The sequence below is a fragment of the Melitaea cinxia genome, chromosome 28 (assembly GCF_905220565.1).
Source record: "Melitaea cinxia chromosome 28, ilMelCinx1.1, whole genome shotgun sequence".
Lineage (NCBI taxonomy): Eukaryota > Metazoa > Arthropoda > Insecta > Lepidoptera > Nymphalidae > Melitaea > Melitaea cinxia.
The window spans coordinates 8,660,065-8,679,343 of record NC_059421.1 but is presented as its reverse complement, the minus strand read 5'-3'; the positions used below and the strand labels follow the sequence as shown (position 1 = coordinate 8,679,343).

At 32.3% G+C, this 19,279-nt stretch overlaps 1 protein-coding gene across 1 annotated transcript in view; it reads left to right on the top strand.

Moving 5' to 3' along the window:
• LOC123667574 overlaps positions 1 to 14,872 on the top strand; it is a 65,284-nt gene extending 50,412 nt beyond the window's left edge. The window contains exons 3-9 of the mRNA XM_045601455.1: positions 4,939 to 6,127; positions 7,001 to 7,178; positions 7,869 to 8,088; positions 9,044 to 9,312; positions 10,370 to 10,587; positions 11,120 to 11,222; positions 14,040 to 14,872. Of these exons, the coding sequence (XP_045457411.1) occupies positions 4,939 to 6,127; positions 7,001 to 7,178; positions 7,869 to 8,088; positions 9,044 to 9,312; positions 10,370 to 10,587; positions 11,120 to 11,222; positions 14,040 to 14,151 (2,289 nt within the window). The 3' untranslated portion in view covers positions 14,152 to 14,872. The remainder of the gene's footprint in view (positions 1 to 4,938; positions 6,128 to 7,000; positions 7,179 to 7,868; positions 8,089 to 9,043; positions 9,313 to 10,369; positions 10,588 to 11,119; positions 11,223 to 14,039) is intronic.
• Positions 14,873 to 19,279: the final 4,407 nt, after the last annotated feature.

Genomic DNA, 19,279 nt, shown 5'->3' with positions numbered 1-19,279 from the left:
CCCCAGTCGGGCTGTTTCAGATTTTTTACAGGATATTTACTGCTGTATAGTTTTGTGTTATATTGTTTTCATTGTTATTTTATATGACAATAACTGCTTAAGCAGAACAGCTCTGGTAAAAGTTAAAGTGTGAACCCAAATTGCACGTGAATGAGATCTCTTGGGAGAGCTTGAGCCAAAGTTAAAATTGAGTTAGCAAAGGGGCGAGAAGTGGTTCGTTTGGACATGGAGAAATAATGAGGTCTTTGAGTATTTCCTGCTTTTAGGTATCTTACTAGTAATATAAATGAGAAAGTTTAGGTGGATTGTGACTTAATAACGTCAGAGTGACGAAATGGACTTAAATGAAATATAGCCCATGGGGTAGGCTATAGCCTGATATCGTACAAAGCTTATATGCTTAGGAATAAATATATATTCTTAGATGCAAAATAGGCAAGAAACTCAGCATTCATAGTTTTAATTGAAATATGTTGCGAGTAACAGCTTGTAGTAAATAATTAAGTTTGTTTGAGTTAATTACTAGTTAATAAGGCTCTTGTAACTTAACAAATATAATTATTTTAACTACGACGATCTTGTCCGCGACCTTCAAATTCCTTTAGCTTGAATAATTGTAATTTTAGAAATTACATAAATAAATGGTTAGGTATAGTTCGCGTCATGTAAAAAGAACGCTGGCCTTGAAGCTGCGCAGAAGCGATTTATCGGTCTATTTGGTGGTACGGGTAGGGGGACGGGAGTGTTTGTCATGTGTCGCATGCTTGCCGGTGTGCTATTGGTTGACAGCGGTTGACAGTTCGACGTCGACTCAAATTATTATCGCGCACAAAAGTTTTAATTTACAAAATTCTCCATTTACTATTTATTTCACTAAAAAACAATTATCAATTTATCATTTTAAACACATAAAAACTATTAAGATACGAATATCGAGAGTACAGATTATTATTATTTTTGAATACGACATTTCAATAACTAAAAAAATTTGTTATTGCTTTTGTTTAAAAAAAAATTGTGATTTTGTAAAGTGATAATTATTATACTTATTTAGTCCGAATAATTCGCACTGGTATTTCTAGTATTTTTTAATGTACCTACCAATAACCATTATACGAAGCCGCGAGTGAAAGCCTAATTAAAAAATAAAACAGTAGTACTTGTGCGCGAGTATACCCATGCGCAAACGCACCCCCTCCAGTTTCTTTCAGCGTTCTTTTTACATGACGCGAACTATACTTATAGTATCTATTCTGAGTATAAACTTAGCAGAACTTGCCCGGTATAAATTTGGCAATCTTTGCACGATAATCGCTACTAAATTGTAATTGAAAAACAATCGAATATGGATAATTGTTTAGCACTACAATCTTTCCGAATAAACTATAATACCTTTTTAATATATTTTTTTAAATCAATTCCACTGGACCAATATACGTTTCCATTAGATCGTAATTGAAACAGCTGAATTGGACGAGTTGCATAATTTTAACTTAAAATACGACCTCGCTCACGTCACTGAAAGTACGCGTACGTTATTGATGTGTTATGTACCAACATAATAAATATATAACTGACTCGTTGACACAGTTAGCAGTGACCCTGTCTTCCGTTATAGAGCCTGGATTCGATTCCCATCCTTAGTCTATGTTATGTGTGTACATGTGGCACAGTAGAAAATATCTTGTTCCAAATTTAGAGGAGCCTGACTGGAGAAGTACCTCAACTTTACAGAAGATCACAGGCAAATGAGTAGTGTTGTATTTCTGTGGTGAGTAAGGTAGCTAGGGTTTTTGGGGGAGGATCAGACCTAGGATCGGCAACGCGCTTGCAGCGCTTTTAGTGTTGCAGGCGTCTAAAGGCTACCGTAACCGTTTAGCTTAGGTCGGCGTACGCTTGTCTGTCGACATAAATGTATAAAAGACCTGAGTAGGTATATCGTTGTTTTAACTTCGATAAATAAAATATAGATGAAGCTATACGTCCCGCGCGATTGCGTCCGCTTTCACCGTTCCTGTCAGATTAATTGTACTTTTTACAATTATTGTAGATATTTGGACGTAGAATTTATTTTCAAATAGTTATATCAATTTCAGCGTTTAACAGTTATCCGCGTCGGAATGCGATTGTCGAGCGGAAGGTCGGTGAAAGTACAAGTGGTTGCTGTACCGTTGACATAGTTTTAGACGATGGATTTAATAGAATGGCTCTTAGTATTATCCTGATTGTAATTACACATATAAAGTGAACTGAATTCGTCTTAAATTGCCATGTAAACATTCTGAAAAAGGCGTCGTCTCCATTTAAGGAAAGAATTTATACTATAACTTAAAAAGTTAAAGAAAAAAAAAGTGCGTACAAAGTACACATTTCGGAAGTGAAACTTCTTCGGTAAACTAATTTTTAAGTCTCGTTTATAACTTATTCAAATCTAAAACTTTATATTTCCGTTCCAGCGCCATCGACAAAACGTTGCCGTTTCATCAAAACTGTGCCGTTTCATTCGTAAAAATTTTACCCTTTATGCACCTAACGAAGTTTCACTTCAATAAATAAATATGTTGAGCATTAACATGGTCATCATCTTTTCCTAAAGTGTTTGATGTATCATACATTCATTTACTTAAATGGCTTTCAATTGTTCCAAAAGAGGTTATCATGTTCAAAAAATATCGACTTCTGCGGGTATTTATAAAAATACAAATTTCGAAAAATAACATGGATACAGTTTGTAAAATTATACAATAATAGTGGTTGTTTTCTAATGTTTACGCGAATTACACCCATTGTAATGAAAACAACTTTTTTTGAGGACTCCTGTGAACATGGTTGCTGTAAAGTATACGAAACGTCGGGCATCTAAAAAACTTAATAAAACGCGATAAAATCGGAAAAAGTTGTTTCATTATAGTAGTGGTTGTTTTTGAATTAAAAAAAAACCGACATCAATTTACATTAACCAGATCTCCCTCAAATTAAACTGCGATCACCAGCTGTCGAATAAATAAAGAATCGGTCCACGCCGTAATGAAAAAATTGTGAGTGAAGTTATCCTCTTTTTTGAAGTGGGTTAAAAATGAAACGTACATTCATAAGACGATGTAAAACCGTTCCAGTTAAAATTACAAAATTACGCCGAGAGACGTAAGAACACGCATCGTCATTAGCGTTATTCAATGTTATGTTCGAGAAATTTCTTAAATACCGAGTTATAGCCGAAATGTGTTATACATGGGTAGTGTAGCCAAATGTTATAAACAAAAATAATAATAATCGTTGAAATGAATAAGTACGGGCATAACTTCCGGACGACTTCACCAAGTTTGATTACCTTTTTTTTTTATATCACTAGGTCGGCAAACAAGCGTACGGCTCACCTGATGGTAAACGATTACCGTAGCTTATAGACGCCTGCAACACCAGAAGCATCGCAAGCGCGTTGCCGACCCAATCCCCAATCCCCCCAGGAGCTCTGGTCACTTTACTCACCAACAGGAGCACAATACTGCTTGAAAACAGTATTATTTTGCTGTGATCTTCTGTAAGGTCGAGGTACTACCCCAGTCGGGCTGCTCCATACTTTGAGCAGGAAATTCCTGCTGTGCCCTACCTCAGTACACTAACAAGTATGAAGTTAGACGCATCTAAATTAACAAACGTTTAATGTTTTAAATTATTACTATAGCTGACCCGCCGAACTTCATACAGCCTACTTTTAATTTTTAAACGACTTCCAAAAAAGGATGAGGTTCTCAATTCGACTTTTTTTTTAAATGAATGTTCAGGACTTTTTACTGGGTGAACTAATTTCGATGATGATAATGATGATCTGACGACTACTTTTCGAGTTATATTTAATAACGCGTATTTACATGATTATTTTGTCGTTGACCTACTTTGTATGATACCAAACACAATTAATTATCTTACTTACACACATTATGATTTTAAACATAATTAAATAGTTACTATAAACGTTGTGTTGACAATAACGAGAAAAAAAAGAATCATTCAATTTAGTGCAGTTGTTCGAACGTTTTGCGCACGTACATACACACAATTTTTACTTGTATAGATTTTAATTTGTTTCCAGACATCATATACCATACATTATTGTAGTCTAAAGTATGTCTGTCGCAATGTCGTTGCACTCCACTAATGCTTACTCTGGATGGAAACGAAAGGTCGAAATAGAAATTAAATTGTCTGTACCTACCGATTCAAGATTGCTACAAAGCTCACGAGAATTATTGTTCTAGTCTATAAGAGATATTTACAGTGTAATTTGTAAGTTTTTTTTTGTGTATTTTGAAGAAGTCAAATAGGAAAACTGTCTAAATCTGCTACAGTTCAATAGAAACCTCTTCGATTTAATCGTATACATGTACTTTAAGCTCCGTTTTTTTTTTTAATTCATTCGACTTCTTAATTTTTATTTTATTTATTTGATTGATTAACTGTTGATCATGATCAAAGATACTTTGACCCTGCTTTTTGGTTGTAGGTCTGACTTTTTCCACAAGTCTGAGTGTAAAAAGCCTACTTATACGTATTATCTATACAAATAAATAAAATTGGAGTGTCTGTTTGTAATATTAAAGTAACAGCTTTTTACTAAATGCATATCGATGTATACATAGTACATATACCGAAATAATATTCTTTATAATTTTTGTCTGTCTGTCTCTTTGTTTGTTCCGGCTAATGACTTAGGCTACTTTTATTTTAGGAATATATTTATTTTACAACTCTACAAACTAAACAATAACTTTTTAGTTAAATTTCACGCATATGACGTCGCGGGCACAGTTAGTAATATATATGTATATTAATCGATTGTTAGCTAAAATACAGCATTTAAGTTGATTACCTTAGTATTAGAAAGAACTATTTAGTGAAAATTTCAAAAATATTTATAAGATTTTTTTCTTGTTTCAGGACCTCATACCACCTCAAGACACCGAGTCCTACTTACTCAAGACGCAAAACGCTATCACTAACCTTCAAGCCAAGCTTCACTCTTCAAGGACGATCAGCCCCAACATTCCAAGCCAACTGACCACCAGCCTGATCAGCGATAAGACATTGGTCTCTAGACTTCCACTATCACAGCTGAGCAGGTCTAATTCACTAAACTATCGACTTAGAAGAAAGGATAATTCAGGAGACAGTAGCCCATTAAGAAGTCCAGGTAACTACGTTATTACCGGTTCCTCAAAAGTTCCGGAAACCACTAAGATTCTTCTCAACAGCGCTTCAAGATCTTTAGATCAGGATACGCGTCACGATTCAAACATGAATAGCCCTAATTCAGACAAGGGTCTCTTAAGTAATAGTTCGGATGATAAGACCTTGTCGACCAGGCCGCAGTACGACGTGAATGCTATTTTATCACCTCACAGGAAAACGCACACGCGACATAGATCGTTCGAAGGTCGGAATCCAGCGGAATATTTTACAAATGACGTTAGTAATGCTAATCCAAACGTCTGTCTTAAGAACGTCTTGAAAAACAACGCGTTAGAAGCGAAATCCTTCCGAATCGACCCAACGCGTTGCCAAGGTGATATCAAGAAAAATCACCAAAGAGTTTACAGCGACGGTAAACCCAGCAAACCGATGTATAGCAACACAGCTTTCGGAACGTCCATCAAACGCTCCAGTTCATTCAGCACCGTCAATAAGAACAATAATCACGTCGAACCTAGATTGGTTTCTCGACGATCGAGCGGTCAGTCCGAGGAATATAAAGACTATTCCGACGAGTCGGACAACGGATCGTTCCATAAATCTCAGGATTTAAGATTCAAGAGACAGGTCCAAAGAAGCAGGATAGAGTATCCGGACTTTAAGGCTATAGTTCCAACGAATTCCCCAAGATGTCCAAATACACCAGAAATGCAGAGGAAGTTTGGACCCGGTTTGGTGAGAAATTCGGTCAGGGTGACTAGTAAAGAAAGGGGGCTAAATACTAGAATGTCAGAACCGCCAGTCGCAAGGGAGGAGAGGAAGCCAGCCAACCACCAGAGTAGGAGGATATCTGAGCCCACGAGGCAGGCGGTTTTGAATAGACTCACCAAATCCAGATCTTCGACTAGAGAAGTCCATTCGAAGAATCCGGATAAAGGTAAGTTTTCAAAATAATGTCGATTCTATTTCATATTTATAATTTCAATAAAGTAATTTTTAGGATTATTTTCTGCCTCTATTTGTTACTTTGTAAAAGCATCATATAAAATCTTTTTTGCACGAAATATAATTCAGTTTTCATAATTGAGCTCCTGGAAGTCTAATTAAAAGCTGGCATTCATCTTAATACACCTTCCAGAAGAGGTATGTATGTGTACGTATATAATTGTAGTGAAATTCTTCCATAAAGTCGAGGATAAAAGCTTTGGTCAATTATTTTATAATTGTACAAGTAAAAAAAAACATTTCAAACGAGTAAAGAACCCTCCTTGTTTTTTGAATTCGGTTAAAAAAGTAAATTTTAATCGTAAATAGATTTAAATAGTTGTCATTATTTCCCGCCATCGACCTTGACACATGCACAGATAAACAACGGAACTAAACTTTTTAATTTAACAAGACAAAGATATTAAAATACGCAGTCAAATAAGAACAATGGCCGTCCTTGAATATAATCAATTCAATACAATTTATCGCTTTTAATAAAACAATTACAACCTACATCGTGATTGCGACTTTGTTAACTCCACTGCCGCTAATGTTATATTTACGATTTCTTAACTTGACTTTTCATTAAACACTTTATTGTAATTTAAAGTTTTGATCTGTTTATTTTACTGTAGTTAAAAAATAAATTGATTTAAATTTATATAAAAATAATAATTGTATTTGTTTTTAAACAAATTTAAAAAAAAAAAAAGATTTTAATAACAAGCACAAGCATATGAATGTTTATCAAAACAAAATCAAATCATCAACCAGCCAATTTGAAACTTTTTTTAAGTTCTTAATAAAAAACACCTATTTTCAGGTCAAAAGAAACCAAGCCAACATCGTTCATCGTCAGCTCTAGCCACGAAAGAGGTGGAGTTCTCAAATTGGAAGAAGAGATCCTCATATGACCCGATGAAAGCAGCTCAGGAGGGTAAAAAGAGACAGCAGATGGCGAGACGGCAGGAGTGTAACAAGGATGACCTTAGTTCACCCAGGTACGCCTAATTCTATCATCGTTGCGTTGTCTATGTTACACTGATTTTGATTAAGTCAGTAACATCACACTGTTGGGCACAGGCCTCATTCTTCATGTAGGAGATGGATTGGAGCTAAAAGCACCACGCTGCTTCACTGCGGGTTGACGGGTATTCCATAAAATGAATAACGATTGCTTTCAAGTGTCTATGAATATAATCGGCAACGACAGCTTAACGTGCTCTCCGAGGTACGGTGGGGACCCCCATAAAGACAGACCTAACCGGAAACAATATGTGCAGAAATACAAAAATCCATTCCAAACGGGAATCGAACCCGCAAACGGCCTGTGTTTACGCGCCTACACGCACCACTAAACCAGAGCTGTTGATACTGACTTATAAACGATGAATTAGTGACAATTCATCGAAATTTTTTTGATTAAATGATACAGTCTAACATTCCATTCTATTTGTTAATGACCGTTAAATATTTAAAGCATACGTACTTGTGAAAATACTAGGTTTTACCCGTGGCTTCGCTCGCATTGATTTTTTTTTAAAAGTATCTTAATACCTCCAAGAATGTGTGTACAAAGTTTCATGGTGATCGGTTAAGTTATCGTGAAAGCTTAACAAACAAACCTACATTCACATTTAGAATATTAAGTAGGGATGTCCAATAAATAAAAAGAACGAATTTCTTTCCAGCCACTCATCCCCAGTCCATCGATCGCAATCCTTCCACACGACGAACATCGCAGATCTAACTCTGGACTACTCCTCAGAGGAAACAGAGGATGATCAGATAATATCCACGTTGCCGATAGACCCCATGATCACCTCCACTCATTCAGATATCCTGGATTTGAGGAAAGATCTGAGGAGGCAGGAAGTCGTATTGACTAGGGATTATGTCACAAATTTTCATGTAAGTATCATATGATTATTAATTTATCAGAAAGATATGAATTAGACAAAAAGTTTGATGATGATGATGATGACGTCCATACAACAATAAAGTCTTTATATAAAATTGGAATAATACAATAAACAAAGAACTTTTCTAAACATTTTTGAATATCATATCAAAAATTGACCGTTCCAGCGGGATTCGAACCCGCGTCTCCGACTGACCGTGTCGACGCTCTAGCCAATTAAGCTATGGAACGATGTACCCGCTAGAGCGGTCAATTTTTGATATGATATTCAAAAATGTTTAGAATTCCTAATGTGTGAGTAACACAAAAATAAAATTGTACATAGAAAGAACTTTTCACTAATCCGTTGTACATAAGAGAAATACATAGTTGAATTGTTTGTAAGCCGTGGTATATAATTTAGAGACCTTAAAGCTGCTTTTAGGTTAATTTTGCTTAATTTAAATATGGAATTACTAATATAGTTGGATTTACTAATCCTATATTCTTATATATTTGTCTAAAATGTAAAATAACACTTTTTATATTAATTCAACAAATATAACTTGCCTAAGTTTGAGTGATATCAATAAAAACTTCATGCTACATATGAACAAGCCGACTTATGCCGGGATAACCATCCAACTGCTGGCTTTGAAATACACAGGCCGAAGACGAGCAGTAGCGTCTTCGGTACGACAAAAGCCAGCCCTGCGGTCACCAACCCGCTGCCCATCGTGGTGACTATGGGCAACACACATGAGTTCACGCCATTTTTGGTACTGTGAGAGGCTGAAATGATGATGACATATGAACAAATACTGCCAGTTGTATATACCATATTTGTCCTTAGTATTTCATAAAAGTATACCCACTTAACCAAAAAAAAAAAAAAAATACAAATAAATAATAATAAAAATAATGAAGACATCATTTTTATAAAGAAAAATGTTTTTTTCATTCCAGATAAACCAACAACAAGAGAAAATCAAACGCCGCGAAGACAAACGCAAGTACCACGAGACCAAAGACTCAGACTACAAAGAAACCATCGACAAGAGACGCACCTTCGTACTTGACAGTGATACATCCACTACGAACGGAAGCAGCCCTCGTACTTCGTCAGTGTTCAGTCACGAGGTCTCCCACCATGCCAGCGACACGGAGGATAGCGGGCCAGATAGCGCGCCTGTGGTTATGAGGCAGAAGAGGGCGACTGTACAGGCTAAGCAGAGGTATGTTTATAAGAACTATATTTTTATACAACTAGGTCGGCAAACAAACGTACGGCTCACCTGATGGTAAGTGATACCAGAAGCATCGCTAGTGCGTGGCCGACCTTACCCCCCCCCCCCTCCCCGGAGCTCTAGACACCTTACCTACCAACAGGAACACAACACTTTTTGAGAGCATTGTTATTTTGCACAGAGTATGTACACATAGGAATATATATTGTGTTAATTAAAAATCCAAAAAGAAGTTAACAAAATAAAGGATCTCTTGACACCTAACACGTTGCTTACTCTAAATTAAAAAGGTTGGTTCGAAAACGACACACTCGAAAATGAACAGTTCCTGGGTAAAACCAATCGTTTATTTAAAATATAGGAACAGGACCTTAGTATACTATTAAACTAATCGTATCTAGCCCATTACCTCAGTAGAAACCCCACTTTCTGCTATAATAAGTCTGGGTGTAATATCTATGTTTATTTATGTAATTGTTATTCATATCATTTTTACATATATCGAAAAAAAAAAAATCATGTCTACATCAGTTGGCAGTTACGTGTAACACAAGCATTAAGTTGCTTACCGTAGGAACAAATGGCTGTGTGTAGATTTGAAGACGCGTTGGCGCAGCGGTCACAGCACTGGCTGTTGTGCTGGCGGTCGTGGGTTCGATCCCCGCTCTCGACAGACATTTGTATTGGCCATACAGATGTTTGTCGTGGTCTGGGCGTTTGTGCTTGTGTATTGTGTGTTTGCGGACCTCCGACACAGAAATTACTCCTACTGTAGGCCGTTAAGTATGAAGCGTTGATTATTATTTAATATATAAAATTCTCGTGTCGCGGTGTTTGTAGTTAAACTCTCCCGAAAAGGTTTGACCGATTCTCATGAAATTTTGTGTGCATATTGGGTAGGTTTGAGAATCGAAAAATATCTATTTTTCATCCCCCTAAGTTATAAGGGGGGGGGGATTAAAGGGGTTAATAACATATATGACAAAACAACGTTTGCGGGGTCAGCTAGTTATTTATAGATATTTATTATTATGTATAACTCCAGGTACAGCGGTGACTACTCGATGTCATCGTCGACCACCTCGATAAGCAACAAGAAACAGAAGGAGATACAGCCGCGATACCTGGACATATCGAAATATAAGTCCGAAAACTCGCCCAAGAACTTCCTGAGGAGGGATCCGAGCAAAACGTATGTCGGCGTGTTGAATAACTGTGACAAGAAAGAAGTTAGTAAGGGTAGCGCACAGCACTATGAAATGGGTAAGAGATTTATTTATTTATTCTTCTTTTTAATATTCTCTGCTATCTCCCTCTTCTTCCCCCCTCCCCTTCACCCTCTACGTCACTCCTTTATTTTTTTTCTTGTGTTTAATCCTTATTTAAATATCATTTCTTGCTTGTAGGTTAATTATTACCTATAATTTTACTCAGTAAATATTAATTTAAGTAAAAAGAACATTTAAAATTTTAAATAAACAATATTTCTGCTTTATTGTGTTAGAAAAGAAAAAGTGTTTTGAGGGTAGAAAGATATTATTACTGTAAAACTTGTTATAAAATTTTGTTTCTAGATAGTTGATAAGAATGATTAACATGTCCACTTAATACCAAAATTTCCAAGATTTAAGACTTACGCAGGCCATAACCTTAGTGATAGCTACTAATACACAGTATTTTTAGTTATATATCTTGTATTTAATATTTTTATTACAAGCTGTAAATTTCCAAAATATAATTTACAATGAAATATGCAATATTCTATAATTTTTTTCTATCTTTCTAAATCTTCTAGAACAAAAGAAGCAAGAACTAGAGAAGTGGAAGAGAAGAGCGTCATACGACCCGCGTAAAGCGGCCGCGTTGGCTAAGAACAAAGCGACTCCTAAGACCGCCAGGTACTTAGTTACGTAAATAAACGTTAATAAATTTATTACGTAAATGTTTACAAAGCGTTGTTCCATACAAGTAAGTTACTCAAAAAAAAAAAATAATTTCAGGACTTAAAAAAAAATACTGAGGTATACTTTCGTTCGTTTGCCTAAGTTTAACTAGAAAGTAATTAAGCTTTGTAAATTTCAATAATTTTATATTTATTAAGTGGAACAAGAATATTAGGAGAAATTGTTTATATTAAGAATTAGGAAATAGGAATTAGGAACAACTATGTCGTACTTATTTTAGAACTAGCTTAAATAATAGAAAAACTATTACTATTATTTTTAATTAAACATATTTTTTTCGTAAAATAAGAAAGTAAGGAGACAAGTTAGGAATCTAGAAGAAGTATTTAGGGTTAAATAAAAGGAATATAGGTTTACGGATATGGTGTAAAAAATATGGATAAAAACACTTTCTGAACGCACCTATAAATATTTGACAACAGTGACAATTTTTTTTTTTGAAAAAGATCAATTTCACCGCTAGGTACATTTTGTAATGGTAAAATATTTTTTTTTTTTGTATTTTCTGCTGTTACTACGTGCTTTTCTCTGAACTAAAACGATGTACCTAGGATTTTTTATGACAAGTGCACTTACATGCGAAACCTACACAGATCGATGCGACTCGGAAGCACTGACAATGGTATAATTTGTTTAAAAAAATGATAAATTGCTTTTTCGAATAAAACCATAATATTAAAATCCTAAAACAAATTTGATGTATTTTAAAAATATTTTTATACATAAAGTTGATTTTTTTAAAATAAATAACTAAAAATAATTTTACGATTTAATAATACTTCAAAAATTAATTGTATTAATATAATTAAGTTAACATAAATATTTCGATAACAATTGTAAATTATTATTTCATTACACATTTATTAATAACAGAATCCATTGTTTATTAGGTACTGGAATATAGAAGGTAAAAATATCAATAATATTATACCGACATCATCTATTATCCGAACTCGGTTCCTATATTCAAAAACTATTTGTTTTTCGACATGTTCGTGAGTAAAACGATTCGTTTAACTTATAGAAACTGAGTTCTAAACATTCATAGACACTTACATTTTAACTTTAGTCAAACAGATATAACGCTACATAATTTTTCATTTTAAACAGTTATATAATTCGTATTATTTATATAATTGTTATATAAAATGTATGTACAGCTGAGTAGAATAAATAGGAAGAAAATTATTTTGCAATATCGTCGAGTGAATTTTTAAGCTTATTTTTAATCGACTTCAAAAAAAGCGGACATTCTCAATTCGACTGTATTTTTTTCATCTTTGTTACCGTATAACTTTTTCTTGGGTGTACCGATTTTGATGATTCTAGTTTTTTAATCGAAAGCTGGTGCTTATCTTGTGGTATCTTTTAAATTTTATCGAGATTTGACGGGCACTTATTGAGTTATCCGTAATAATGCGTATTTTTTTGAATATTTTATCGACTACCCCAACGTGGGTATTACTTGTCGATGTAGATTGAAGTCGGTTTTTTTTTCGTTTGCGAGCAAATATAATTATTGTTTTAATTATAAATGTTTTCAACATAGGTTTTGTGATTTGGAACTAAAGTATTTGTGATATTTTAGAGCGTGACAGATGTCAAAATGCATGCTATTCTGGATAAAGTGTCAATGGCAGCCATCTTGTTGAGGTCAGTTATGTGACGCGTTTGGCTGGAAAATGGGTTTTGGGAATATGCGATATATGTATGAAATAAAAATATACCTTTATCGTTTATAAAAAGAAAATGTTTGATTGCTAGTAAATAAAGAAATCATTATTTGTTACTAAAACGTTTGTTACAAATATAATTTAAAAAAACACGAAAAAAAAATATGGCGGTTCGAAATTTGCCAGATCTATTTATGCTTTTGTCTTATTAGATAAATAAGTAATAATATACTAATAAAGATTTTTACATTGCTTTTCCCCATATAAACACGAGTATTGAAGGCGTTTTCATTTAATATATCGCATATTTTACCAATATTTCAAAATAGCACAAAATACGCCACAATCAAACTGTCACTATAATATAACGAAAGCTTCAAATATGCGCTTTTCACGATTTACAGCTATTTATCATGTGTTTATTATCTTGGTTTTTCATTTTCATTTTTATTTTATTTAGACCTAGTCAATGATAGTTACAAGTTTAACAAGTGTAGGGAGATTCTTTGAATATAGTTTTTAATTTATTTGTATTTTTTTTTTTTTGAAAAATCAAGATGGCTTCTAAAATATGCTTCAAATATTAATTTATTTGTATTGGTTACAGGATATAATTATGCTTGATAGCTTAATAATTCAATAAACGCTAATTTTTGTATTTGTCTATAACACTATATTGCTTTTTTTTATAACACTGATATGAATTTACATAATTTCAATTTAACAGTTTTAAACATTTTTTCTTAATGCGTGTTAAATAAGTCGTTTCGTAATTATAAATGCAACTAGTAAAATAATCTGTAAATTTTAAATAAATTTAATAAAACATATAATTGAAGTCTAAATCATGAAAGCAGAAATCAAAAAACATTTAAATAAAAATATGGTAACATTATTTGTTATTTTTTGTCTTCACTCTTGTGAGTTAGACTTCATTTCATTACTACGTCTGATGTTTTTGATTATTTTTTGATTGATTGATTCAGCCAGTAATATCCTACTGCTGGGCATATGCCTCTTTGTCTTTGTAGTAGAAGGATTATTAATAACTACTTGATATAATAATGTGTATTTACAGTAACGTCCTGCGCTCGCAGTCGTTTCACGGGCCGGTGTTATCCCCACCGCGGTACAACCCGCAGCCTCTCATCACAGAGAACTGCGACGCATCGAGCGACAACGACTTCTAGACGACCGAGCCACGTGTAGGACCGACTTTATATCGTTTGGAACCAAATGTATAATCTGTGTAACGTTTTGACAGATGTCAGATTTGCCGCCGAATTTTTTGGTATAATAGGTGTCAATCTGAGATTCCAAACGTACGTATAATTTGTTTTACCGCTTGGGCACAACTGAAAGCCATTAAACTCATCAATAAATCAAACCGCTTTGACAGATGTCATTGTCAGATTCGAAATGTACAATCTGTGTATACTTTAACAGTCATTGTTTCAAATTACCGCCAAATAGTTGATTATTTCGACTTTGATAAATGTCAGTGTCGAATTTTTGTATTTTTTTTTTTGTTGTTGGATTCGATGGGATGATGCAATGTCCGTTTATCGCACAATGAATTGAAATGATTTCCTTTATTTTGGTCATGAGAGTACACTTTTTAAAAGTTATTTAGTCGTATTTATAGGAATTGTTATATCAAAATGCACTTAATGTTATAATAGTTAGATATATATAATAAGGCTTCTCCGTTAAGTCACATTATCTTCGTAACGGACTGATTCTCATTTTATATTATGTATAAATATTATATAATAAATTAGTTGCTCATATCATTCATACATCGATTTATTTAAATTATTAAAATATAAGCTTTAGTTAGTATAGTAGTGCAATTGTAACATCACACGAGTTAGATGTACATGAATATATGATTTTGAGTCTTCTCTTGAACTTATGAACTTATTTATACTAAAACTTGTACGCTTACAGCAAAAGAAAGAAAATTATTATTATTTTTTAATAAATAAATTATTATTTATAGTCAAAAACGCTTATAAAGCAACTTTTATTATATTCTCTACATACTAAAACAAAATTGTTATTGAACCGGAAACAAGATCAATCTCAAGATCAATCTTTCAAGCTATTTACATTAATTTTTTTACCTATTGTCTGTTTACTTGATTGTTATTTTTTATCGCTACTAGAAAAATTATTTTAAACCGAATCATCTAAAAAGAGTCGTGCTACGCTAAACAGCGGCTGGTAAATTCACATATTCTCTAATATGATTAAAATACGCCTTAATCTTCTAAACTGTCCACAATAATAAAAAAATCCGTTCTTTAGCGTGATAAGATAATTTTCTTAAAAAACAACTAATGCTCTATGAATACATCTTTAGTCTATTACTGTCTATTGTTAATTTTTTATGAAATAATTTTGTATTATATAAACAATTCTATTATTCGTCGCAATAGATCTATTGATTTACGAATTTCTATTTTTGTATTTTTCAAAATAATAATGAACATTACTATGAATACTCATTTCCTATCAAATAATATAATTTGTGTATTAACATCTTAGTAATTTTAACTTGAGTTAGTTTTAAATTTCCCGAGATGTTAAGTGTCCAGTATTTTTTGTACAAATTATTAAATTTGTTTACGCTTTAAGCTTGCTTAGAAATTTCGAGAACTGTGAAGTGGTTGTTATAATTAAAAAAAAAAAAACTGTCTAAAAGTCTTCAATTCGTCCGCAAAATGATCTCAATTTTAATAGTTATAGACTATTTCCGCTGTAATAGTAGTATAAAACGACCGCTTCACCTCTTAAAACTAATCTTCAAACCGGTTCCTATATTCAAAAACGCTCCGTTTTATTTTCGAAGGAAGGTAAAGCAAATCGTTTTTGGAATATAGAAACGTGGAAATCTCCAATAGCAATATCAGTAAACAGTAAGCCAGGCTTCTAATTATTGAAGTTAAGTGTATAAAATGCTCGAAGCGAAAGTTAGTTTTTATTGTAATAGTTGATGTATCGTATTTCTTAAAAGTATTGTTTTATCAAGAAAATAAAACTGAATATAAACTCGATGCTGTATTTTTTAATTATCTTCCCCATTATGATGAACTGAGCTGCTGTAAAATACAAAACATATTTTAGATCACAGCTAAATAACACTGTTTTCAAGCAGTGTTGTGTTCCTGTTCGTAGGTAAGGTGACCGGCAACGCACTTGCGATGCTTCTGGTGTTGCAGACGTCTATAATATATATATATATATATATATATATATATATATAACGTATAATATATACATATATATACGGTAATCGCTTACTGTTTGCCGACCTAGTTGCATAAAAAAAAAACAACCCACTCATTTTAAACTTTTTGGTCTTAAGAAGTTTTGTACGTACATTTCCGTGTTTATTTTAAAAGGTAATAATTAGGTAAAGAGCAGTTCATTTAAAATTTCACGCTATTATGTTCCTTTTGTGATTACAATATAACCTATATTATTATAATATCATTTATTTATTTTAAAAAATATATTTTTCTTTTAACATACACAGTTACCTGTTCCTCAGGTAAGCGTGTTTATATTTGTTTTATAGGTAGCAGCCGGCTGATCTAAAAAAAATTTGATAAACATACATACATACAAATAATACTTAAATATATACAACACCTAGAATAGGAACGGGAATCGAACCTACATCCCCCGGAGCAGAAAGCAGGAACACTACCAACTGTGCCAACAGACTAGATAAACTGAACTCAATTTACACATTCAAATTCACTTGTAGAGGCTGACACACATATTTTTTAATGTGATATGTCTACAAATCTCGTGAACTTCTGTCGACAGATCAAGCCCAACACTCACATTGATAGCGACGACGACGCACAGAAAAATCTAAAGTTTATTTAAACAATTTGAAAGTTTTTCTTTTATTAACTGGTTCAAGTTAGTTTTTTTTTTTCTTTTATGTATAACAAAAATGTTTCATAATAAACATCGAATGATACCTATTTCAATTCTATTTTTTTTAAACAAAACTTCATTAAGATTTGTTTTACACATATTTTTTATTTGATTGTTTCAGCCTGTAATATTTCACTGATGATTGTAGGCCTTTTTTACATTATTTTTTTTTTATATCACTAGTTCGGCAAACAAGCGTACGGCTCACCTGGATGGTAAGAGATGACACCTGCAACACCAGAAGCATCGCAAGCACGTTGCCGACTCAATCCACATCCCCCCAGGAGCTCTGGACACCTTAGCTACCAACAGGAACACAATACTGCTTGAAAACAGTATTATTTATCTGTGAACTTCTGTAAGGTCGAGGCCCCAGTCGGGCTGCTCCATATTTTGAGCAGGAAATTCCTGATGTACCCTACCTCAGTTATAACGTAAAAAATAAAAATAATTAATTTTTTGAAGCATATTTGAATAAATATAATTTTGATTTTGCTAATGTTAATTCTCAATGTAATTTTTATTAATCTGAATGTTTTGCGAGTGTTTGATTTTGTAATTTTTAATCTGATAATAATTTAATAATATCTTGGAATATCAGAAATTAAAGAGAAATAAAAACACAAAATTACATTTATTATTAAGATTTTATTTAATATACCACTTTCGTATCATTTTATGTACTTAATCTATCATTACAATTCTGTTGTGTTATATATACTGTATTTAGAATTAATACTAATATTTTACAAAAATGGGCAATTTCGAAATTAAGGTTTGCATTTTTTTTAACTTCGTTGTTCAAACACACTGCCTTATATTAGGATAAAAACTAAAAATGAATAACATTTCAAAGTCACTTGAAAAAAAAAAGATTCTTTTGTGCCAGTACTATATTAAGTCACAACCACGATTCTCATGAGATAAAAAATAAACTATTTTTTTATTTAATTAAAATCAATTTAATCTAGATTGAGCAATATTGAAGTGACGATAAAACGTTATTCGTTATAATTAAGGTACTTCACAGGAATGGTATTTATTAACCTTCAAAACTTAAAAAAATGGCTTGAATTTAGTGTCGTGTGAAGCAAGCTTTAATGTAATTGAAATAAGAATTTAAAATAAATGTTATTATGTTTTGTATGCTTTTGTCAGAAAATGAAAACAAATCAAAGTCGATTTCAAATTATATAACGGTATTTAATTTAAACATTTCCATCCTGAATTCTTAATCTTAAATCTAATTTATATTTTACGCATTTTTTGTGGTCCATGGACAAAAATTAAACCCCTTGATACCTAATCTAATTAACCGTTTTATGAGTACATAGTATCGATTTCTTATAATTTAATAAAAAAAAAAAAGAATTATTTATTAAAATGGACCGTTTATAATACAGTTGCATAAATATTTTTCACTGAAATAAAAAAAAAATTAGGTACACACTTTTATATCTGTGAATTTGCTTATAACGACTACATATTAATATATTAATAATATCGACATTCTGGACCAGTGTTATGGTAAATATACAAATGAGAATCACTTCTAAGGGCCTGTTTCATCGGTCGTGGATAACGCAATTGACGGATAACGGTATCCAACAGATAGAAGTATCATATATTATTCTTTTTACCAACAACATTTTACAATTAATTTTATTAATTACCTATCAAATTTATTTTTTATGTTATAAAATTTGTATTAGTTATATAACAGTAAATTATGATTGTCGTCATAAGCGAAACCACAAGAAGAAAAAATGTAAGGTTGCAGTTGTACGTTTAAATGTTTTTTATTTTATTTATTGTAGCAAGTATAACATCATTACATTATATAACATAGGTATATAAGCAGAAAATCGTTTTAAAAATAGTTTATGAATTTGACAGTGGTAAAAAAAGTAGTAAAAAAAAATACAAAAATCTATAAAATAAAATTAAACCGTAAAATCCGAAGAATATTAATTGTATATTTTATTAGTTATTTCGATGGCGTGGATTATTCTAAAGGTTACTCTTTTCAGTACAATACAATTGATAACATTTTAATTAACGAAAGTAGAGTTTAGAGTTTCGAATTGATAAATTCTTACGCGATGATTTTGGTTAAATATAATGGTGTCATAATATATATATTAAAAAAAAAACTTTTTTAATAAGTAATAATTACACAAAATAACATATCAATTATATATTTTAAAAGTATACAAAAGATTAACATTTAATACATATGTGATAAGTGTCGATAGTATTTCAGATTTTTATAAATAGTTATAAATAATAATTGCTTACTTGTGCGCGTTAACTTACTTATAATTAAAATATGTTTTTGTCGCACATGATAAAAAAGGTTTTACT